Raw genomic sequence first — 25,261 nt, 5'->3', positions numbered from 1 at the left:
CCCTCTGTAGTGATTATAATAGCTGTTATCTTGAGGGAGCTTACGTTTCAAAGTGCTGGGACCAAAATGTTACCTAATCTTTTTCACTAATATGAAATCAATGTTTCTAGAGATAAAGAACTCAAACTTATATTTAAGCCTCTGGGCTATTTAAAAATAAGAGACCTTTAGAACATGAAAAGCACACATTCCTCTTATAGAGTCCAGGAACCACTTAAAATGATGAATAACAGACTTGATGTGCACAGAAGCCTCGGTATGCGAGCCTCCCCTGTGGAAAGGGCCCTCAGCCACATCGGAACATTTCATGGTCCGGGGCTAAGAACACTGAGACAATGGGGGACAATGATCGCAGGCACTCTGACTTCCCTCTGTCTCCAGGTTTTACCCTTGAGTAGGGACATCTGCCTGCGCCTGTGTCTCACGCACACCTAGTTAATTATGCTCACTTTATGCTTCCTTCACAGGCAATTTAGCAACTCTAATAATTCAGTAGATTAAAATGTGTACGGACACACATCAGGTTAAATAAACGAGTACCCAGGCACTCAGGTATACCTCCATCCTGTACAAATGAATGGCGGTCCTAATAGGAAAAGTGTCAAAGAGCTTTGTCACAAATAAAAATAAGCTTTTAAAATTACACTTTGTATCATTTTGTTTTCAAAAGTATCTTTGAGTGACTAAAAATATTGAACTGATGAAATACATGCTCTCTGGCTGACCTTTTCTCTAGAATGTTTGTGCCAGTGTTTAAGAGCCAAAAACACACTCACACGGAAGCAGAGTTTGGCCTATGTGAGCGGAAGTCGTTTTTGACAAGCCATCATAAGCACACAATTCAGTAAGATAAAACACTTAGAAAGAGATAATCAGCGCTACGAGTGACTGTGTGTGTGTAATATGTGTGTGTGTAATATGTGTGTAATGTGTGTGTAATATGTGTGTGTAATATATATGTGTGTGTAATGTGTGTGTAATGTGTGTGTAATGTGTGTGTAATATATGTGTGTGTGAAATGTGTGTAATATGTGTGTGTGTGTGTAATATGTGTGTGTAGTGTGTGTGTGTGATGTGTGTGTGTAATGTGTGTGTGAAATGTGTGTGTGTAATATGTGTGTGTGATGTGTGTGTAATATGTATGTGTAATATATGTGTGTAGTATATATGTGTGTGTAATGTGTGTGTAATATGTGTGTAATGTGTGTGTGTAATATATGTGTGTGTGAAATGTGTGTGTGTAATATGTGTGTGTGTGTGTAATACACATCTCCCAAACAACACCACTTTACTGTTACTAGAAGAACCACATGGAATGTTTCCTTTCATTTAGCTTACTCCTTACTGTTCATTTCCTGGCCCTGGGATGAAGCTCACATGTCACTAACACTAAACTCAGTTTCTGGGGCTATGTGTCCGATTCCCCGAAACAGACGCAAGTAGAAACACTCTATCAATCTAGCCACGCCCTTACAAGTAATCACACAATTTACTCCGTCTACTCTGTAACTGATGATTTAGTCTATCTGTCTTGATTCTGACTTTAAAGTTCTCGAGAGATTTCCTTGGGAGGCGGAGTCTTCAAAAAGCATTTCGTTGAGAGAACGCAGAGGCAAAGCAGAGCCCCATAAAGACAGGCAGACCTGGGTTAAATGGCCGCTCGTCTTCTGCTACTTCTACCGTCTCAGCCCCACAGGGCTTCTGACTGTAATATGAGAGCCCGTGAAACAACATGAAAATAGATAACACATGAGAATACTAGTATTTGTGTTGATGGCATGTAAGACTTTTTCCAACAGGCATAGGAAATAGAGAGTGGGTAAAATTAAAAGAATCACTGTGGGCAGTACTTTAAAACAACAAAGAAAGCAAGCATATTTGAAATCTGTATTTCATACATACGCAACAATGACTCATTATTGTGCTTCTTGGCTCAGAAATACCTTTATATTAGAAAAACTAGATAGTGACCTGGGAAGAAGAACGAACAAGTGTTCCACATGTGTGCACGCACGCACACACAATACACCCACAACACAAAGAAGTCTGTAACTCACTTATACTAGTAAACGGTACTGTGTGTGGAGAGAGCAAGAGTGGGCAACAGAGAGAGGAGAAGAGGAAAGGAAGGAGGAGGAGGAAAGAGGGAAGACAGCATCCGCTCACAAAGGAGGGCAGGCTACCGACCACTCCACGCACCTGCTTACCTGTCTCCATCTTTAATACGCACAGCCACGGGCTGCCTAAGAAAAACCCAATATAAAAGACAAAATGCCAACAAAAAGAAACATGAGAGGAAGAAAAGGAGAGAAAACAGGAGCTGGATGGACAGAGAGCAGAACCAGCGTGCTCAGAGGCAGCCAGGGACAACATTGCAGGCGTGGACAACACAAAGAGGGAGCTGTGGAGACTGTAGTGCAGGTGCAGGGCTTGCCACACCAGCACGGGACCACATGAAAAGCCAGGCATGTGGTACAGCCCGTTCTGCAATCCCCACACTAGGAGGCACACACAGGAGAGCTTAAGGACACGCTGACCAGTCTATCTGATCACCTGGTGAGCTTTTCGTTCAGTGAGAGACCTTGCCTCAAATACAAGCCGAGGAGCAACACAGGAAGACGTCCAACACTGACCTCTGACCTCCACACATGTACACAGGGAGCATGCACACATATAAAAAGAGTATGAGCGCACGTTTAATAAGGAAGAAAACGTTCTAAAAGTTATGTTTTTTTTAACTAAGAAAGCATAAAACAGAGTTGAAGATAATAATATGGAAAATTTGGAACTACGATGAAACAGATTTTTTTTCAAAAGATAAAATAATTTGAATAAATCCAAAAGGTAAATTATCTGACTGACTTCTAATATATCAGAGAATAAAAGGTCCCCAGATGTCACTTGTACCAGTGACCTAACTCAAAACCATTCCAAGCTAGACCAGGATACTAGAGGTCCCAGAGGGAAAAAGAACCTTGGACAACGGCTAGGCCATACCCATCACAGGTTCCTGAGTATGAAAGGGAAAACCCAATTGAAAGATTTTCCCTTGAGGAGAGCGAGCCACTGGCACTCTGCTCAACAGGGCCACCTAGGACACTGTTTTCTGGATTCATCTCATCATGTTCTATTGCCCAGGCACTCAACACAGTGCAGGCTCAGCACAAGAGGGTCAAGACCCTGACCCACTGCCCCACTGCCCCACTGCCCCACTGCCCCAGAAGCAACCCCTGGCATCCTCCACCTGGCACCAGCTTTGCAGACATGGAGACTGCAAACCTTGGGGGTCATGGACTCTTCCACCAGGCCAAGAGGTCAGGCAATGTGGGATTAGCTGGACAGTGTTCCCTGGAGGCAACTATTATTATCCCTGAGAATAATATTCAAATCTTCAAGAGTAGAAGTGACATTTCAAAACCTAAGGACACTGGAGATGCCAGAACACAGGACCAAAAGAGTTACAGGCAGAAGCAGAGCCAGCCCCAAGGAAAGGTCACATGGGTTACAGTGAGGAAAGGAATAGGGGCAGGAACCCAACCCTGCATCATGCCACCACAACTGGGCAGAGCTCAGGGCCCAATGTTTCCCCTGCTAGGAATCAGCATTGTTTTAATCCTACCCATCCTTCCTCCCCTTTGAAGTGTGAATGTCCATGCTTGTCTCAGCACTGCATGATGGCTTAGGGTACAGACCGTCTCTTTTATTTTATATGGGTTAACCCTAAGAATTTGCCTTGACTCTCAGTGGGGAATGGGAACTTGGGACTTTTGCCTACTGCTGTTAAATTAACTGTGTAAACTGTGAGGAAGGAATCAGTACACTTTCAGTCGTACACAGGATAGGGCTAGGAGACAAGAGCAGAGAGAGAGAGAGAGAGAGAGAGAGAGAGAGAGAGAGAGAGAGAGAGAGAGAGAGAGAGAGAGAGAGAGAGAGAGAGAGAGAGAGAGCGCAAAAGCGGGAGATGGTTCAGTCAGTAGCGTGCTTGTCATGTAGTCGTGAGAACCTGACTCCAGGCCTCAGCAAACCTAAAAGCCAAGCAAGGATCTGCACACTGGCAACTCCAGCTCTAGGGAGGCAGGACAGGCCTCGCATATGAGCCAGACGGGCCAGCCAAACCAGGCAGAGGCAGGCCAGGACACTAAGAGCCTCTGCCTCAAAAAATAAGGTGGAGAAGCAAGAGCTGTCTCAGGACATTCCTCTACTTTTGATGGCATTTCATGAGCATTTACATTAATTTTCTTTTTATATTCAATACACAACCAACTGCTTGCATATCTATACAGTTCCTAAGTACTTATTTTCCATGTGCGATCCCATTCAGTACCTTCGTGTTCATGTGCTTACACCTCAAAGAATACTTTTATGATAATGCTGATACAATTTGAGAAAAAGACATCAACTGATACTCATGCACACACTGTACACACGCACACATACATGACCACACACACACACAAAGGGGAGAAGGTTGGACACACGCTTGTCTCCACAAAGTAGCTTGGAAACCTTAGGCAAAGTTTCCTCTACCACGGATCTGTCTTTGCCTCACCTCAAGTTTAAAGTAACAAATCCAGGCAACCTTGCACTGAAACAGAGCCCTAAGCATGTGAAAAATTTTCCCTGCCTAGAAGGGAAAAATAAAATGAAGGAGAAATAAAAACTCTTTCAACGACAACAAAAAACCTCACAGCCAACTTGGTTTATAAAGAAACTTTTTTTACACACAGACACACAGACACACACACACACACACACACACACACACACACGAGCTAGCATCATACTTAATAGATAAAATTAGGAACAAGGCAAGGCTGTCCCCTCCAGCCCTTCAGCACTGCAGGAAGTACTATGGAATCCAGGGCAATGGACCATGATAAGGATATGACAGAGCAGATTACAAGCTAGTGAGCTGGGTGGAGTCCTAGGAGCTCTTTGACCCCCGACTGCACCCACAATGCTGACAATGCTTATAACTGGATTCTTTTCTTCCAACTTGCATAGTACAGTAAACACAAGGCTCATTTCACGTTGAGAAAAGGTCAAAATCACCTACCAAGTATTTTGTCAACAAGCTACTACCATTTCTACAGTTGATGCTTATTTCCTCAAACTTCTTCTACTCTTCTGCTGGCTGAAAATTACACTTCAAAAATTGAACTCAGTAGAAAGCAACATATTCATTTCTAATAGCTATTGTATCTATACTGTTAGACACACTAGGAAACACCATAGGAAATGAGAAAATATAACAAAATCTTTCTCCTTTCTTCCCAGAAATTAATTGTTGAAGCCCTTGTTCCCTTCTTTTAGGAGATGCTAATCTAAGTAATTTAAGTTATTTTATTTCAAGCAGTGCATAAAGAACTTTACTTGTCTGCTCTCCACGGGAAATACATGACCAATCAGTAAAACCATTCTCTGAAAAGTTTACGGTCAAAGGTAAGAAAAAAAAGAATACGCACGAAAGGATCAAATGTAAGACTCCAATTCACTGTGAAAATGCTAAGCCACTAGTCACTAGCTCTTCTCCATCTTCTCCTTTCCAGACTTCTTGGGATTGTTTTATTAAAAGAATAAAAAAGTAAATTTAATTATACTATCACAGAAGGCAAAGCAATATAAAAACCAAAATTATTTTACACAGAATGAAAGATATATATAACCTTTGGGACCCATCCTGGTACATGTGTATCACAGTCGAATAATTACCATTTCTAAGATATCTGAAATTCCTAAAAGGTTGGTGTTTCAGAAAGTATTTTTGCATGTTTCAATACTCCATGTCTTGCCAAAAAGACACATTATTTTTAAGATCATGCCAAAGCTTTCAATCCCACAGTCTAAAATACATTTAAGTTTCTGTGCAAAATAAGAATGTCAGAGTACTGTCCAACATAGGGACATAATTTTGCCCAAAAGTTTTTAAAATATGACAAATTAAGCCTAAGTTACACATTTAAATTAAAGATCCTTAGAGAGAGATATGCGTTACAGGACATCTGACAGTGAAGCACCCAGAGTACGGATAGGGCCGCCTAGGAACTGAAGCTGTCTCTACACGTCAATTCCCGTCAGTAAAAAATACTCCACCCAGAACTCGGGAGACAGAGGCAGGTCAATCTCTTGAGTTCCAGGACAGCCAGGGCTACAGAGGGAAACCTGTCTCAAAAGAACAATAAACAAACAAATTATGAGGAATAAAGACTGAGGAACAGGAGTGGATGGCAAACTACAGACCCACTCTTTGTACCATGACAATGATTCAAAGTGCACATTCAGCACCAAATTCACTTAAAGATGACATAAAACAATCAGGAGAACACGTGAGAGTCAGAGCCTGTCCGCAGTAACTGACACATGAAGGTGTTTGATCAAAGCACTCACTGGTGGGAACGACTGAGTAGAGTCTGGAGGCTAGCTGAGGGAAAGGTGCCAGCCGCTGCTTCCCTTTGACAATGTACCGTGATAATGTGTGACTATATACACGGTGTCAAAGGAGACTGGGTGAGGAACGCATACACTCTACACTCGCTTTAACTTGCTCCAAATCTGAATACACACACACACACACACACACACACACACACACACACACACACACACACACACCATGACCAAGTGGAATGCATTCTATGTGTGTGAGGCTGGTTCTACACCCAGCAATTAAGTTCCTGTGAAGCCTGGCACAGTAGCTCACACATATACTCTGCACGCACGAGGCCGAGACAGAAAAAATGTCTAAGCTGGGAGCTAGACTGGACAATAGAGTGACCTTAGGCCAGCCTGGGCTATAACATAGAACCTGTCTCAAAACAAGCAAATAAATAAATATCACTTACTATAATACATAAGGCCAGCCTGGGCTATAACATAGAACCTGTCTCAAAACAAGCAAATAAATAAATAAATAAATAAATAAATAAATAAATAAATAAATAAATAAATATCACTTACTATAATACATAACGCCACCAAACTAAAAACAAAAAGCATATCATTACATACAGAAAAAGTGTTTGGCAAAAATCTCATACCACTTCATGATCAGCTCTCTCAGCCAACCAGGAATGAAGAAAAAGTTGCTCATCTTAGTAAAGAGTACGACAAAAACCTAACAGTTAACTTCTCTTTTACAAGTGAAGTTCCTACTTTGGAAAACACATCGAAATTCCCCTAAATTACAAAAAACCCCACCTGTGCTTCAAATTAAAGAGAAGCACGGATTCCAAGACTAGCTGGAAAAAAGCTCCCTTAGAAGACAGACGTGTTTCAAAGAACCACCCTGCAGAAGTGCAAATAGTAGCCTCACATGCAGAAGAAGCCTGGCAGACAACATTACCAAGTTAGAGAAATGAACACCAGGAATACCTGCTCAGTCATGTGACCTCCAACACACAATCATCACTAGGGTACGTTAACCAGGAACTTAAAGCCTGAATCTAGGCAGAAATAACATATAACCCCAAGCAAGGTCTGAAGAACTGAAGAGATTACACCACCACCACCAACAACAACAACAACAACAACACATACCCTTAGAATGGTCTTTTAAAAAAACCTTTTTTTTTTCTAAACAAAATTACTGGAATAATTGAGGACTCAAAATTAGATCCATAAATTAACCAATAGAACTATATAAATATTAATTCCCTAGTAACTTGCTGACTGAGTTTATTGATGAATTTTAACTAGAAACGTAAGATACTGAAACTAGAGAATGAGATAGGCACACTCCTCTAGAATTTCATTAGTTCTGTGGTGGATTTGAGGATATGTTCACACTTTTTTATACTTCCAATAAACAGAACAGAATTCCTCTCCTAGTACACATGGGATTCAATGACCAGTTTTCAATGACTACTGTATGGAAGGGCAAATGGTTGGCCTTAGAGCAGAGAAAAAGCTGTAAACTAGTGTCTAGAAGGCTAACGACAAACAACAGACCAGAAAGATACGGGAGGCAGAAAGGGCACATGGGTGCCTTACTGCAGAGGCTCTCAAACCTGGTTTTCAGGGACAATTTCTTCATAGATTCCCCAGCCCCCAAGCCAAAACAAACACTGAACCACTCAACTTATTACGTAGTCAGGACCAAACAACCTAGAAGCTTAGTCACATTGGCAATGGACAACTTCTCAAACTCAATATCCTGTTCGCCACAGATTTTCCTGATACCTGCTTTTGTCCACAATCCCAGCTTTGCAAAAATATGAGTGCAGCAAACTAACATTAAACTGAACCTGTGGGTCAGCAGGTAAAGATGCTCCCACCTGGTCAACAGCTGTGCTTGTTGTGTGATCTCAAACACACAACACGGAGAACCGAGTCGCTGAGGTTCCCTACTCTGATCCCTACGCACGTATGCACTGTGGCACTTAAGTGCAAACACATTCACACACGAAGAAAGGCTGGACTTGCTCAAGCTTCTCTGTGGCACGTTTTTGAAGTACTTCTTTGGTCCACCCTCTGAGTTCAGTGCGATGCTCCTGGGGGCTGACGCAGATGCTTCCAAGAAGGAAAAGGCAAAAGGCAGAGGGCAGATCCGGGACAGTCCGGCTGCATTTCCAAGTATAGCGACAAAGCCAGAGCTCCGCAAGTTCTCAGAGGAAATGAGCAAAATCTGCCCTTAGCAGTCTCTGGACGGTCTCTGCTTACACGGAAGAGAGTAACTAAAATCAGTCTTCAAACCGACCCACGAACCTCCTCAGATACTTATATTAATTCTGACATGTGAATAAGTAGCTAAGCTAAAATATACTGAATCTCGCTTTTTTTTTTTTTTTTTTAAATAAATATCACCAATTAGCCGAACCGTAGCAGGGACAGTTCTAACCCTTAATTTGCAAACATCTCTGGATTAGCAACAGGAAGTGTCTCCCAAGGCCTGGCAAACCTTTTCTGGAGCGAAGAGCTGGAGAAAGAATAAAATGCAGGAGGTGTAAAACCCAATGTCATGCTCATGGGCAATTTGGAATCCTGAAAGTGACTCAGACTATCAGGACAGCCACCCGTAACACAGACTTCAGAAACACTGACCTGACTCTGTGCAAGGCCCTAACTGCATGTGGTAGTGAGTGGTCAAGTGTGGACTAACGAAACGAAGGACTAAAGTAGGATGTTTGCTTAATTTAAAGATTATTTACTCTTGGACGGACAGCACAGAACCAGTTTTCTACCAAATGGCGATTCTTCTAGATTTTCCAAGTTATGCTCTTGGTTTAAACCAGATGAAAGAACCTCGTTGTGCCAACCATATTATCTTAAAGAAATGTCATTGAAAGCCAACAGAAATATTACCAATTCAACAATAATTCTATGGCTTTCTTTTCTCTACTTTTACTTGGGGTCTCACTATGCAGACAAGGCCTGGCATCTCTCCAAAAGTCACAGTGCTTTTGCCTTGGCCTCCTGAGCGCAGAGATTTTAGGGCTATGCCACCACACCCAGTTACACCTTATTTCATTTTTCCTAGGGTTTGGGGTTTGGGGGTCATTCATAATAAAAACCCTCTTTAGGTCAAGTTTTAAAGAAAGAACCAGTACCTAAGCCACTGTGTTTCTCCTTTGCCGATAAACTCTGGTAAGTCTGTGTCCAGTAGATTTCTCCCCAGGGGCCGGCAGTACCTGAGCTCCTGCTCCCGTGAGACCCCGGCCTCCTGCTCCGCTGAGACCCCGGCCCTGTTCCTCCCGTGAGAACCTGGGGTCCTCTTGCTCCTGTGAGGCCCTACTGCTCCCGTGAGACCCCAAGGCTCTCCTGCTCCATGAGACCCCGGGGCCCTCCTGCTCCCGTGAGACCCCAGGGTTCTCCTGCTCCATGAGACCCCAGGGCCCTCCTGCTCCTGTGAGGCCCTCCTGCTCCTGTGAGACCCCGGGGCCCCCCTGCTCCCGTGAGACCCCGGGCCCTCCTGTTCCCGTGAGACCCCGGGGCCCCCCTGCTCCCGTGAGACCCCGGTGCCCTCCTGTTCCTGTGAGACCCCGGCCCTCCTGTTCCTGTGAGACCCCGGGCCCCTCCTGCTCCCGTGAGACCCCGGGGCCCTCCTGTTCCTGTGAGACCCCGGCTCTCCTGCTCCCGTGAGACCCCGGGGCCCTCCTGTTCCTGTGAGACCCCGGGCCCTCCTGCTCCCGTGAGACCCCGGGGCCCTCCTGCTCCCGTGAGACCCCGGGGCCCTCCTATTCCTGTGAGACCCCGGCCCTCCTGCTCCTGTGAGACTCCGGCCCTCCTGCTCCTGTGAGACCCCGGCCCTCCTGTTCCCGTGAGACCCCGGGCCCCTCCTGCTCCCGTGAGACCCCGGGCCCCTCCTGCTCCCGTGAGACCCCAGCCCTCCTGTTCCGTGAGACGCCGGCCCTCCTGCTCCCGTGAGACCCCGGCCCTCCTGCTCCCGTGAGGCGCCGGCTCTCCTGTTCCCGTGAGACCCCGGCCCTCCTGTTCCTGTGAGACCCCGGCCCTCCTGCTCCCGTGAGACCGCGGCCCTCCTGCTCCTGTGAGACCCCGGCCCTCCTGCTCCGCTGAGACCTCTCTCTCTATGGCTCTCTATGGCTCTAAGTCAGCACAGCGATTTTAAACTCTCAAGCTGACAAACTTGGATATATGTAGGGGATGAACCTTTACCGTACTTTGAATCAAGGCCAATTTTATACTTTTAAATTTTAAAAGTGTTTTAAAATAGCAGTACTGGACTTAATAACAATGCTGCAGGTTTCGGGAAGTCAAACGGACCAAAGGCAACCTTCAGGTGCCCATGAGCCCAGTACCACACTGCGGGTAAGGAACAAAGCAGAGGTCCACCGCGCTCACCGCTGCACTTCAGGCTCAACGTCCTTTAAGACATTACGCAATAATCCTAACGCGGGGTATCGGCATCCTTATTGAGCACTCAGTTCACAGTGTTGGGCCGCTCTTCCCTTAGAACACTGGACTATTTTTAAATCATACAGTGAACTACTTCAGTGACTCTTTTGTTGAAATGTCCTACAAAATGAGAACACATCTGATGCATCAACAGCACATTTCTGGAAATGTCAAGCATTAGTCCTCAGAGCATTTTAACTGCAAAACTAAGACCAAACTAAACCCTATGAGCAATTTTTTTTTCACTTAATCCCTTAAAATTTCATCCCATAATCTTTTTAAAACTAACTTTTAAAAGTAAGCAAATCAAGATTAAATGAAACATAAGACAGTTACTACAAAAAAAAAAGAGAGAGAGAGAGAGATAAAATTTATTCCCTTGCTCCTTTTTAAAAATCGTAGGAAGAAAAACTGTTTTTGTGAGACGATGAGGCAGCTCAGTGGTTAAGAACAAGTACTGTTCTTGCAGGGGATCTGAGTTCGATTCCCGATCCTTACATCAGGTAGCTCACAGCTACTTGTAACTCCAGCTCCAGGGGATGTCTCTAACCTCAGGCACATGCACATATACACACATACATAATTTTTAAAAATTTTAAAACACTACATACAATAAACTAAGTCTAGGCTGGCCTAGAGTTCAGCAGGAGCAAGCACACTCTGCTTAAGGCTTTGGAGAGGGAGTGGGAAGAGAGACAGAGGAAAGACAAGCGAAGGATGGAGACTGTGTCACTGCCATAGGACACACACACGACAATGACAAATTACTCAGAAAATATGAAGTTCCTGTATTTACCATACAGTTACTTGAAATGATTGCTAAAGAAAGAATTATAAAACTGTATGAATTGATTTTGCTCCAGAAACAAAAGTATGTAGTCCTCTTCCCAAGCGCCAACATATTATCAAAAGGACCCATTCCAGCCCAACGCTCCAGGCTCCTTGGTTTACTATTTGCTCTCTCTAAACCAATTCAGTGTTTTTCAGAACACTCTTAATGCTCAGGTTACATTTTCAGTCTTCTTGCTTTCTGTAACTCTGCCCATCAGAGTGGACGGGAATATCAATGGGTAACTTACTGAACAAACGCATTCTAAGTTAGACCTGTTCGATTTCTTCGGTGTTGTTTTCTTTGCCTCCCAAAGAACCCTAGCCTAAAGCACAGAAAACAGCCCCGTTCTGACATCAGGTGCTGAGACATTACTCGTTCAAGTCCACACTGCCAGGAAATGCATGTGATTTGTACATTCGCAGAACTGAATGTTCCCCCAGAGTTGTTAGAATAATAGGCCATTACACAGTTACTCTCTGACACAGAGCAGCAGTGAGTGAACTTTCTGGGTTTTCTGTTCTATTGCTTCCTTGTGTTTACAGTTTAGTTAGCTTGTTTGCTTGTTTGTTTGTTTTAAAACAGGACTTTACTCTGTAGTCCAGGATGACCTGAACTCTCTTTGTAGCCTAGGCTAGCCTCGAACTCCTCCTGCCTCAGCCTCGTGGTGTTAGGATTACTCGTGTGAGCCACTACACCCAGAAAAACTTGTTCCTGAAGGGCCAAATAGTAAAGACTTTAAACTTTGCAGCTACCCAATCTAGGTGGCAATGACTTAATTCTCTACCACACATAAGATGTAAAAGAATGAACATGGTTGTACTTCACAACAACTAGAGGTGGTTGACCAAGCCGGCATTTGTCAACTCTTGTCTAGTCTAAAGGTATACACAGTCATAGGCAGAGTTAAACATTTAGATAAACACAGCTATGGCCACTTATGGCGTTTAAAAGGCTCCATTATGCATCTTAAATAACCAGTCAGAGCTGAATTTTGTGAAGGCGTACTTCACAATGGATAAGTATTTCAAATCTGAATAAGGCATTACATGTATCAATTCTGGTTTTACCCCCCAAGACCACTATCATGTAAGTATAGGCAAGTTAGCACACTGAGAGTCAGTTAGTAAACAACTCATTGGGTAGAAGCATTTGCTGCAAGCCTGGATACCTGTATTCCCTCCCTGGATCACAGCAGAGAGAAATGACTCCCAAAGAGTTGTCCCATGATCTAAACACACACACACACACACACATACACACACACACACACACACACACAAACACACACACACACACACACACATAGAAAACTAGCCCGTGTGATAACAAAAGGCACTGTGCGAGCTTCCAGAAGAAGCGGGTGGTAACAGTCCTACCCGGCTGTGACTTTTCTGAACCGCATCATTGACCAGCACAACAACACTATGGGTACAGTAGTGGCAGTAACTGACAGCGCTCTGATATGACTTAAGACCAGAACGGAAAAGGAATACTATACCTGGTAATGGAAACCTAGTTGACTACTTGGTACTACTGAAGTCATGATTATTGAGGGAGAAATGGGGATAAGTTGGATTTCTTTTTCAAGAAATAAACAAGTCACATAATTTACAACACAAAGAGTAAACAACAACAACAACAACAACAAAATTCTTCATCTCTCCAGAAGCAATGGAACAATGGCCCTCGAGCCTCTATGTTTTGCCCAATCTCTCTCCCTCAGTTAAGATCTTAGAACCTCCCTATCTTAAACGTCAAGAGCTATAACAATAATCTGACCCACATTTTAGACTCTAAAAGTCTCTCTATAGGGGCAAACAGATATGATGGGTTCTTCTCAGCTCCAAAAATCTTTTCCTCCACTGCATCTCGGTCACTATTTATCAATAGCCATACTTTAATAGTTAGAGTCACTGTACAAGAGCAGACTTGGTCAAATATATTCTTAAATTTTTAAGAAAGACAGAAACAAACACATGCTTACATTTTAAGACATAGCAGAGTCATTACAAGTATATCAGCGTGTGTGTTCATTCTTAGCCTTGAGAGCCATCTACTCCGAGGAGATCAGCATCTGGACCTTACAGTAGTGTCCTTCACATCCTCCAGGTGTCAAGCATCTCTGATCTCAGCCTCCTGTCCTTCTGCCTGGCTCACCCTGTGGTCTCTACCCCAACAGTCCTTCCACTTCTGTAAGCTCTGTAATCACAGGCCTCACTTTTTCACCAGGTATCTCGCACCTGTGCCCTGATCTTCCCCTGCTCCAGCCTACATCTGTTGGTCCACAGTTCTAACACTGTCACACACCCACTCTCCGTTCTCTTGTCCCTCTCTCCTTGGACTCTACATTCCTGACCAAACACTAACTGGATTGAAGTCTGTGACCCTGGTGTCTGCGTCCCTCTACTTTCTAAGCAGAGTTACAAGGTCCTCGGCACAAGCCAGCAATCCTATATTTGAGTCAATTCATTCACACTTTGACACTTTCACACCAGTTCTCTCCTTACACCCTCACAACTCTGTGTGTAGCTCTTGATTCTGTCTAAGAGGACAGCAGACACACTAAGCATTAGTCACTTGTAACCAAGTCTTGTCTTTGCACGTGCGTACACACACACACACACACACACACACACATATGTCGAAACTAAGTGTGGCCTGAAGTGGAAACTTCTGGTTTCTTTGGAAAGTCAGTTATGTCAAATGATGTTTTGCTTTGCTGAGGCACAGAGAGATAAGGATGTCTTGCAAAAGCAGAATGTGAAAGGATGTTTTCCTGGAGCAGACACGTGTGAAACGACGCATGATGTTCAGAAGGAATATAAATATGACCCCTACAGACAGTGAGAGCTCAAACATTGGTTGGCTTTGCTCTGCCTCACTATTCCTCACACATGTACTAGTTCACCTCACACCGTATTACTGTGCTCTACCTGTAGTAACTTCATAGAGAGAAACTCACCAAAGAACTTCTTGTAAGGTTACTGTGGCTTCTTACCACTTCCACAGCCCTGGGCAGGTTGGTGAGCCTTGCAGTTTTGTCTGGATTGATCTGCCCTTGCTGGTTCGTGTGTGGTGACTGCCCAGAGGACTGGACTGCAGCTGCTGATTCGTACTTGGTGTTCGCTACAAAACTGAACTGCTGATATCCTGACAATGAAGATTCGACTCGCCCTCAAACAACTAGTTCTAAACAGGTCTACTTCCCCCATGTCCTAATAATTTTTCTTTTCCACTACCTCTGGTGGGTGGCTAGAGGGGAGGTTGAACGCTTACTAAAGTAGGTTGAGAAAAATGTATGTCTGCAGTGACCTTGCTGGAGGAAGCAAGGTACTCTGGGTGCAGGCTCTGAGGTCTCATGTGCTCAAGCAACACCCAGGGTGACACGGTCTCCTCAGCTACTGCAGATCAGGATGTAGAGCTCTCAGGTCCTTCTCCAGCACCATGTCTGCCTGCACGCCTCTCTCCATGACGATAACGGAAAAACACTCTGAAACTGTAAGCCGGTCCCAATTAAATTTATAAAAGTTGTTGTAGTCATGGTATCTCTTCACAGCAACAGAAACCCCAACTAAGACACCAATGTAAGCAAGCTTCCGTCCACAATACTCCTCTGACATCGCTCTCCAAGGCCATCAGCTCTGTCAAATCCGGGGCTGTTTTGCTCTTAGCAGTATCCAACTAACCCAACACTTCCTTCTTGATTTGCTTTTTATGTTTGAGTTCTTGGGACGCAGTTTCCTAATCTCCCTCTACTTCCCTGCTCCTTGTTTTCAGTCTATGCATGACAGTGTCTTGGGCCCCAACTTCAACTCTTCTCAGTCTGGATGAGAGCCATAGAAAATTTCCCACAGTGCCACAATTGTGTTATATACATGAAGGCTCCACCCTCTTTTCTCCCGTGGGTGAGACCCTTACAAATTAACTGATTAATTAAGATCTTCATCTGGATGTCTCAAAAACCCTCCTGATTTCTCCCACCAAAACCTTCTCCTCATCTGTGACCCCGACCCTCTACAGTCCTTGATGGCCTCGGCTTACTCCATGACCTGCCGGCCTGTTGGATCTGCGGCACTTTCCATCTGTTTACTTCAAGCTGCGCCAGAACATCATTTGCCAAAACTCACTCAGTTCTGCACTTAAACAATTCTGCATTTCTTGTCTATAAAAAGTATAAATCATGCCTTAATCTATATGATGGTAATGGTGGGTTTGGGCTTGTGTTATACAAACAGAGCTATTTTCCAGAGCCACCAGAAATAGACAGACAGATACATACATAGAGAATGAATGAATGAATGAATGAATGAGTGATTACAGGCCATTGCCATTGCTCCTGGTTACCTCCTAGAAATTTGAGGGTAAGATTAAGGTCTTCGTATTGCTTAACACGCACTTGAGTCGGGGGACCTGGAGAAATCAAACCAGTACTTATCTGACTAGCGAGCACTGGAGGAGGTCTACGCAGGACACCTGAGAGATGAAGTTTTCAACAGTCTTCCCCGGCCATGAACCCTGCAAGCTGCGGCAACAACTGGTCAGACAAGACATCTCCACTAGTACAAAAATCACTCAAATGTTATGGGGATAAATAATCACTTTCTGGCTGTATTAAAAAGCCCACTCCACTAAACAGAACTCAAACCTGGCTCCATTAACTGGGACTAAGACCTGTGGCTGAGTAGGACTAAGGCCCTAAGGAGTCTACTAGAGCTGTTCTGTGTCCTGTCTTGCCTCTGTTGCTGTGAAAGCACAGTGGCCAAAAGCAGCTTGAACAAAGACTTTATTTGGATTATCGTTTGCATCCCATCATTGAGGAAACCAAGTCAGGAATTCAAGGCAAGAATCTGAAGGTAGGAACCTGAGGCAGAAACTAGAGCAAAAACTGGCTTGCTTTCAGTTTTCTCACACTTACACAGCTCAGGCCCACCTGTGTAAGGCTGGTAGCGCCCACAGTGGGCGGTGTCCTCCAACATCAATTAGCAATCAAGAAAAAGTCCTACAGACATGTCCGCAGGCCAATCTCACAGAGGTGACTCTTTAACTGAGTTTCCCTCTTCCCAGGCTGACTACCAAATTAACATAGTATGAAACTGCCCATAAGTCATTTTACAGAACCCACGGCTAATTAAAATGAAGAGAACAGGAGACCGTGGAGTGCTCAGCTCTAAGTGGGACATCTACATCACACATACGTGACCGTCACAGAAGAGGGGGTGGAACACTGTAAGAGCCAGAGGTACCAGACATCTTATTAAAATAAACACTACAGCACTGGACGTGATAGAGCTGTTCTTATAAACTCAAAGTGGCTGTGGCTTCCTGTGTAAGATCTGCACAAGAGCGAGCCAGTCAAAACCCCAGGGGGAAAGGCTCGTGAAGTCCTGGCTCCTGGGCACTGCAAATGCCTGAATCTCAGGGAGACGTTTAAGTAGTGAGATTCTAAAAGGTAATGGCACCCATGTGCATAGGCCGCCACCTCTAAGAAGCATTAGGCGCTCTGAGGCCTAATGAAATCCTGTTTTCCTTTGCACAGTTTATCCTCTCTTCTCTAACTTACACCACTCCCTTTTCTCGTCCTGACTATATTCATAACCCGTCGTTACTATCACTCGCTCTTCAGCTATAACCTCTAAAGTTCCTCCTCTACTTTCATCCCCCACACCCCTGGAGAAATGCGCGAACCATCGAACCATCGCAGTAGGCCTGGGTGCAGCTGCAAGGCAGGGAGCACCTATTTACCACGCAGAGGGCCAAAGTTTAATCCCTGGACTGCGAGAGTAAGTTAAGTGATTAGATAATGAGAGGAGTGCAAACGTGGCTGACAAAAATATCCTTACTGTGTGTTCAAGTCTGCTTTTACGTACTCAGAACAGATTTTAAATTTAGCACACGTATAAAATAATCTGAGCTCTGGCAAGTATTTAAATCGAGAATGAAAAGAATAGGAAAAAAGAGAAAGTGATAGCATATGAGTTCAGAAATTGGGCCCGATTTATGTTTTCACAAGGACTCTAAAGCAAAAGAGATGTTAACTAAAAATGATTATAATCAAGTTTTAGATAATGAAAGTTCTTTAAAGTTCTACTGAAGGATCCACTTACAAGTAAAATTCCTATACAGCAAAGCAAAGAGATACATGATTTCATGGGCATTATCACCTTATTAGCTTTAAATTGAATTTTTACTAAGGATATATATATTATATATATATATATTTTTTTTTTCTGTGTATGAAAGCTTGCCTACATGTCTGTACACCACCTGTATACCCGGTGCCTACGGAGGTCAGAAGAATGCAATGGACTCCCTGGAGTTAGTTACCGCCGGTTGTGAGCCTCCGTGTGGGTGCTGGGAACCAAACCAAGGTCTCTATAGCAAGAGCGACAGGTGCTCCTGGTCGCTGCGCCGTCGCCCAGCTGCTAAGACTGCACAATCTGGTACTGTCGTCTGAAAATTACGGAGCGTTCGAGTGCTTCTAGTATTAAGTCCGTCTCTAATCATAGACTCTGATTTAACTGCCAGGCCCTTAATGACCGTGACTAATGAAATCAAGCCACTTACTCAGCTATCATCAAGTTTGATTTTCACTAGTGCTTCTGCCCTAAGAGGTGTTAACAATGGTGTAAATGTCGCCCAGGGGAAGAAGGACACAAAGGAATCTACAGATTATAGGACAAATGGATTTCTCTCTCTCTCTCTTTTTTTTTTTTTTTTTTGGTAGGGGTTAGTTTTTCAAGAAAGAGTCTCTCTCTCTAGCGTAAGATAGCCTCACGTCAGGATGACCCTCTTGCTCCAGCTTCCCTCAGAGCTAGATGACACATACAAACCGCCATGACCCACAAGAAAATGATTTCTGTTTATTTGTGTTTACTTCATTTGGTTTTTTTGAAACAAGGTTTCACGTAATCCCATGCTAACCTGTAACTGGCTTTGTAAGAGAGACCACCACCCTTGAATTCCTCATCTTCCTGCCTCAATCTGTCAAGTACTAAGATTCTAAGTGAATACCACCAAACCCAGGAATAAACTGATTTTTTTTTCCCTCTTAACTGGAAAATAACCTGAATGTCTACGAGGCTAAGAAATGAGATTGGTGGGAACCCTAAACGACCCAGGCTTCTGTTTGCTCTCCACAAACTGATGGCAGGCCCTGTTGCTGGAAATAACACCCACACGGCTCACTGAACATGGGAAGTGGAGCTGGTGTCTCTCTAGAATCTTCAACCCCATTGGCTGGTGTTCTTGGAACCAGAGGTAGCCTGCATGCTAACCAAAGAGGAATAAACACCAGCTCAGCTGCAAGCCCTCTGATCCACAATGGCATCCTGCCAGCAAGGAATGCGAATGCGGCCATGGTACAAAGCTTTTTGGAGTGACCAGCCAGTATCTGGTTGATGTAAGGCCACTCCATGGGGTGGTGCCCAAGTGCTCCACGCTTGGGTGCCAAAACCAGAGACTAGATAGCCAGAGACCTAGGGGACAACCAAATATTAGCAATCTCTGAAGGAGCAAACAGTCCACCTCACTTACAGATCAGTGCCTTGCTCAGCCATCCTCGGAAGAGCTCCCTCCTGCAGTAGATGGGAACACACATAGAGACCCACAAGGGGGATGATATCCAGACAATGAGAGACCTTAGAACACTCAGCTCTCTAGAGGATGTCCCCATCAAATCCCTCCCCTCAGGGCTCAGGGAACTCAGCTAAAGGGGTAAGGGCCAGAGGGGATGGGGGACTCCTGGGAAACAAGGCCTTCTAAACCCAGCAGGATTACCTCACTGGAGCTCACCGAGATGAGGCAGCAAGCAAGGCCTACACCACATGGCGTCCTAGAGCTGATAGGAGAAGTGGACAGAAGCCCCATCCCTAACCCAGAAGCTATCCCCAATTGATAGCCTCTTGCAAATGAAAAAATGGTTTTCTCCAATGGGAGTACGCCTGGGGAAACAAGCCACTCTTAAGGTAGGCTGTGCCCGACGGTCAACGCAAACCATTTATTTATTGATTTATTTTTTACCCTTCAGATTTTAACGTATATATCATGGGCTTCCAGTTTTGTGTATTTATGAGATCCCTAAGTATGAGAAGGGGTGTGTCTCTGCCAGTGTTTCTGAGTCTATAACTGTTTCTTGTACCTTTTCTTGGGCTGTCTTCCTTCTGTTTGTTTTGTCCTGTTCCTTTCTTTTTGTTTTATTTTATTATTGTCCCTCAAATGACTGTTTTCTAAGGAGACTCAGAAAGGGTGTGGATCTGGAAGGGAGAAGAGGTGGGGAGAAACTGGAAGGAGTAGAGGGAAGGGAAACCATAGTCAGAATATATTGTGTGGGAAAACATATTTATAATTAAAAAAAGAAAGAAAATGAGATCAGGTCAAGTATGGGGGCTCACACCTATAATCCCAGAGCTCATACACAGAGGCTAAGGAATCTGAGTTTGAAACCAGCCTGGTCTTACAGTGAGACTCTGTCTCAAAATTAGATTCTCAGTACACCTCCAAGTTAAGAATCAGAGATAGTAGAAAGCCTTCAAAGGCAGAAGCCTGGTGTCCCTCTAAACTCTTCCTTCTCCTTCCCGCCATCCCTCCCAGCACTCTAAGTGCTCTTCCAGTGGATGCCCTCCAGACCCTCTGCCACTAGCTGGCCCACGCCATTCCTCACCGTATCGACGGCAACAGCTACACTCCTAACACTGCCTTGGTTACCCACCCTCTCCACACCATAGCCAATTACAGACCTAAACATCTCTTCCTCTCCAAACTTCCACAGCGATCCGTCAGCGACACACTAAGGCACCCAAGCTACTGATAACGTAGGACTTTATATGATTGAATTCTTCCAGGCTTTCAAATGCCCTACCACACTGTCATTTTCCTCACTCAACACTCTTATCTAAGGACAGGGTTTGAATTTGGATCCCAGAGTGATCAGAAACTTGAAATTGTTCTGCCTCAGCCTACGCTATAATTACAGGGATGCCCTGATCCACCCGGCCCTCAGGGTATACTTAAAACCTCGTGATAAAAAGCCGTACTACCTGAATTCCCAGCATGTATCCTGCTGTAGGTTGTCTAAATGCGTGGATTTTCTAAAATGTTCCTCGCTTCTTCCTCTCTGATTTGATGTATAACTAAGATTCTCTAAGATTCAGTCCAAAGCTGGGGAGATAGTTCAATCCGCGAAGGGCTTGCGCCTGCGCACAGCGTGAGAACCTGAGTTCACTCCCCAGCGTCCATGTAGAAAGCCGGGAGTTTGGGACCCTGGTGCTGGGGAGGTGAAGACAGGATCCCTGAGCCAGCCTGGCCTAATAAAAGTAAAAGAAAATACACTAAAATGAAATCACACTCAGCTTAGATCCCAGGAAAGCAGAAAAAGGCACCGCCTGCTCCCTTACTAGCAGTCCTGTCACTGATTTGTACTCTGCGAACCCTATAGATAAACTCCAGAGTTTCATAGGCATTTACTATGTCGTTGCTCTACCGATCTGACCGTCTATGAAGTGGTACCATTACTCTGCACATGGGGGCTGAGTTACAGAAGGAACATCCCCCGGGATATCCAGCTGGGTGGGAACAAACATTTACGTCACTGAACCCATCACAACGTAGAGTTATGTACGTTTTCTCACGCGGGCCCATGAGCAGCTTGAGGGCAGGGAGGGTGCCATTTCTGTCTCTAAGCCAGCAATATGTGTATAAACCAGGCAGACTTCATACATTCAGATACACACATATATGAATATATATTTCTTGAATTGACTTTAAAATAACATTCCTTATAAACTCAAGACAAAACTAAGAATGCTTGGGGGGTGGCAGTGCAAGCCGTCTTCGTTAGCAAGAAGATGACACTGGAAGTGAGCTTACTGACAGCGTGAGGTTACAGTCCTTGAGGAAATGGAATTATTTCCTTGTAATAGTGCTTAGCCGTTATAATAAACCAAAATTCAAAACACTTAAGATCATCTTTTCCCCCTCAGTATATAAGGATTCTCGTTTCTTATCATTCCCAGCAGTAAAAGAAAGCCCTAAATTTACTTTCCTCAAATGGAAAGAGAACAGGCAAATGACAGACCACTGCTACTAATTGCTTCCCCAAGTCCTGCCAAGAAATGTATCCCATTAGGCAATTAAGAGAAAATACAGTTGCCTGACTAAGCACTTCACAAGAGAATGTCTAAGGTTGTGTGTGCACTGGCATTCCATTATTCAAATACTGAAAAATTCTCTAAGCAAAAACGAAAAAAAAAAAAAAAAGAACAAAACAAAACTGTTCTATAGCCAGTCTATAGAATAAAAATTTCTATGTTGAGACGCGTCACGTTAAAATATATGCACAATCATTCTCTTTTTGAAGTCATAAAAATAAAAGTTATTCTCGCACCAATGATACATGACCAGAAGACCAAACTACGCTTCTTAGGTGTGTTCTCGGTTGTAGTCCTCTGAGACACTCTTGAACGGGGTCCCACAGGGACCGTGCCAGCAGCAACAACACACACACAGTACTTGTTAGAGTGCCTGGACCTTGCCCGGTTTCTACACACTGTGTACCACTGCAAGACAATCTGCTACAAAAGACCCACGGTCCGAGCTTCAAGGTGGTTAGGCAACAAGACCTCAATCTACCCCTAAGCCAATCTTACCATTTCTTCGTACATTCAACCATCAGCTCCTGGTAGGAGGCCACGAACTGGAACTTGGATGCGTGTTTTCCCACACGCTGCAGTCGCTTACAAACTGAAGCCATGGTGTTCCAATAGACTGGAACAGCTCTGGATCAGAAGCAGCACAGCAGCTCTAATACAGCAGAGGGTCCAAAGCACAAGCGCTCTGCATGTATGTCTGTGCTTTCAAAAAAAAAAAAAAAAAAAAAAAAAAAAAAAACTATAACTTGAGATGACGCTTGGAGTCCATAGGTCTTCTCCCTGTTTCACAGGGTCAATCCTATCTTAGATGAACGGCCCAGTCAAGAACAGTTGATGTACAGGACAGGATGACTGAGAGGAGGTTCCCTCATGGAGACATCACCATTCCACCTCAGGGGCTATATATATGACGTGGATTCTGGAGAACTGAAAAGCAAAACACAGACAAAAAGAGAAAGAATATGAGGACAGAAGCATGAGAAGTGTTAGATAAGACGGCAACAACCTCTGTTATCTGCATGGTTTTCAAACAATGAAACAAAACACCAGCCTCAAAAGCCAGTAACATCAAGGATGCAAGATACCAGGGAAGAAATGACAAATCACACACTGAAGGCGGCAACACACCAGGTTGTCAGCACCAACAATTGAGAGATGCCAGTCGGGCCCTGCCTACCCTACCTAGCATCGCAGGGAGAACAGGGCGGGAAAGTCGGTGATGCTGATTGATATCTACCACCAGTTAGGAGGAGGAGTGGAGTATTTTTTAAATAAACTTTATTTTTCAGTCGATAATTAATAGCCTCGAGCCTCAGAATGTGTGCTTAGAACAACCCGGGTTGCAGGGAGAAATGCTGGTTCAGTAGGATAGGGAAATGGATGGAGAACTAGGAGTGGAGGGAAATCTCACGGCACAGGGAGGGCAAGGTCCCAGCTCCAGGCCACTTTGCTTCCCCTTCACCTTGGCTGCCAGGAGGAGGGGAATGGAAACTCCTGCCTGGGCTTGAAGCGATGACCAGCCTGGCCAACGGGCAGTGCGGGGTGCAGTGCCTCCCTCCCCCATCAGGGACAGCCGGCCTGAGCCTCATCTCCTCACGCACCGAGTGCAGACCCCTGCCTCCGCAGAGACAGGCGTTGCCAGCCGCGGTCCCTGTCACCCAAACCTTGCTGTTAGACACCAGCCTCTGTCCCCGAACCCCAACCCCTCCGCCTGTCCACTCCAAGCCCTCCTCACACCTCTAATCCCGCTGTCCCCTCGTTAGAGCCGCTCTTCGGTCGCCGCCGCCTCAGAAGCAGCCACCGCCACCGAGTCCTCCATCCCCGCTGGAGCCGCGTGGAACAGCGAAGCCCGGCGCGGCGCTCCTTTGCGGGAGCCGGGGTCTGCAGCTTCCCGGGGGGACGACGCCCGCCCCCTCCCGGCGCAGCGCCCCCTCCCCGGCGGAGCGCCCTACGATCGCCCGCCCGCCCTAGCAAGCCCTGCCAGAGCCGCGGCTCAGCGCCCAGATCCCCCTCCCCCGCCTTCCCCGGCCGCCACCACCATCATTACCTCCCCCGCCGCACCTCTCACACTAACCCTACCCACGGCGACTCAACCTCGGTCCGCCCCGCCACCATTGGCCGAATCTGAGGGAGCCCCGCCTCCTTTGTGGGCGGGACTTAAGGCTGGAGGTGCGTCCCATTGGTAGATCCTCATGCCGATCACAAGGGCTCCACCCCCAGACCGCGAGGGTTTTTTTTTTCATGAGGTGGAACCCGCCGGGTCTACCCTTTTTCTTTAAAAAAAAAAAAAAAAAAAAAAATTGTAAATCACGAAGGACAATCCCGCCCATTCCCTGGAATGGTTGGGAGGACAGCGGAAGGCGGGAAGAGTAAGGATGTTTATAGTGAACGGGAAAGCGATTGCTGAAGGTAGCTGTCCGTCAAAGGCACCGTGGCTGCAGGGCAGGGTTTCTGGCTTCTGCTGTAGGAACCGTGCGGAGTCTGACTCTAGCGGCTGCCAGGGACATTGAGGTGCTGTGGTTTCTCTCCTATTCTCTTCCATCCCCACCCACGAGCTGAGTGCTCCTCTCCTGCGCCACTAGCAGCCAGCGATTTTGCACGTGCAGCCTTTATTTCACTCAATTCTTTCCGAGTTTTTCCCCTGACCTTGCCAGGCTCCTGACCCAGGTTCAAGGAGGGCTGAGCTGGACATAAAATGTTTACAGTACAGTCTCTTCTTGTTCTCATTCTCAGCATTTCTTTGAATCTTACATTCTCGTGTTCCTTTGAGGTCTCATTATCCCCTGGTATGAGCTGTGGGTGGATTAGGGAGTGGTTGGCTATATGGTGGTTAAAGACAAGGGAGAGGACAAAACAACTTAATAGTTTGAGAGCAGTGGTGTTTACGTCTATTAAAAGAGTCAACGTCTCGGGCAGCTGACAAGCCAGAGGTTACCCTCGAACTCATGATCTTCCTGCTTCAACATCCAGGTTACTGAGATTGCTGGGGTTTTAGGTACACCCTTATCATCACAGGCGTGAAGCTCGGCCCGGCTACAAGATCCATTTTGAGGTTGTGAAAGCTATAGATACTTTCTCAAGGGGCAGGAAACATCCATTCTGTACCAAAACACAAAAATTTTCTTTCAGCCTTAGATGCTTCATAGACCTCGGATATAGAGAAAGAAGGAAGGATAAAATTACAACTTTTCAGGACTTAACAGTAAAGTCAGATTAACTGAGAATGGGGCTACGGATGTGCCTAAGAAAGGGTGGGGGAGTATGAGAGAGAAGGGGAGTGGGGGAGACAGAAGAGGGCAGGGAAAGGAAAGGGGAGGGGGAGAGGAGAAGAAAAGAGGGGGAGCTGAGAGGGAATGGTCAAAAAAGTAAAACTCAGCAATTCCTCAGCAAGGAATGAGATCCTCAGCAGAGTTTGGGAAGGAAGGAGGTGGAA

General features: G+C 45.2%; 1 protein-coding gene across 1 annotated transcript in view; it reads right to left on the bottom strand.

The window, feature by feature from the left end:
• Window positions 1–23,814, bottom strand: part of Ehbp1 (EH domain binding protein 1) — a 255,761-nt gene extending 231,947 nt beyond the window's left edge. The window contains 2 exon segments of the mRNA XM_032916220.1: window positions 22,327–22,755; window positions 23,566–23,814. Coding sequence (XP_032772111.1) covers window positions 22,327–22,430 — 104 coding nt within the window. The 5' untranslated portion in view covers window positions 22,431–22,755; window positions 23,566–23,814.
• Window positions 23,815–25,261: the final 1,447 nt, after the last annotated feature.

The sequence above is a fragment of the Rattus rattus genome, chromosome 11 (genome assembly GCF_011064425.1).
Source record: "Rattus rattus isolate New Zealand chromosome 11, Rrattus_CSIRO_v1, whole genome shotgun sequence".
NCBI classification, from domain to species: domain Eukaryota; kingdom Metazoa; phylum Chordata; class Mammalia; order Rodentia; family Muridae; genus Rattus; species Rattus rattus.
Note: the sequence above shows the minus strand (reverse complement) of the source record. Positions and strands in the feature narration are given on the sequence as shown.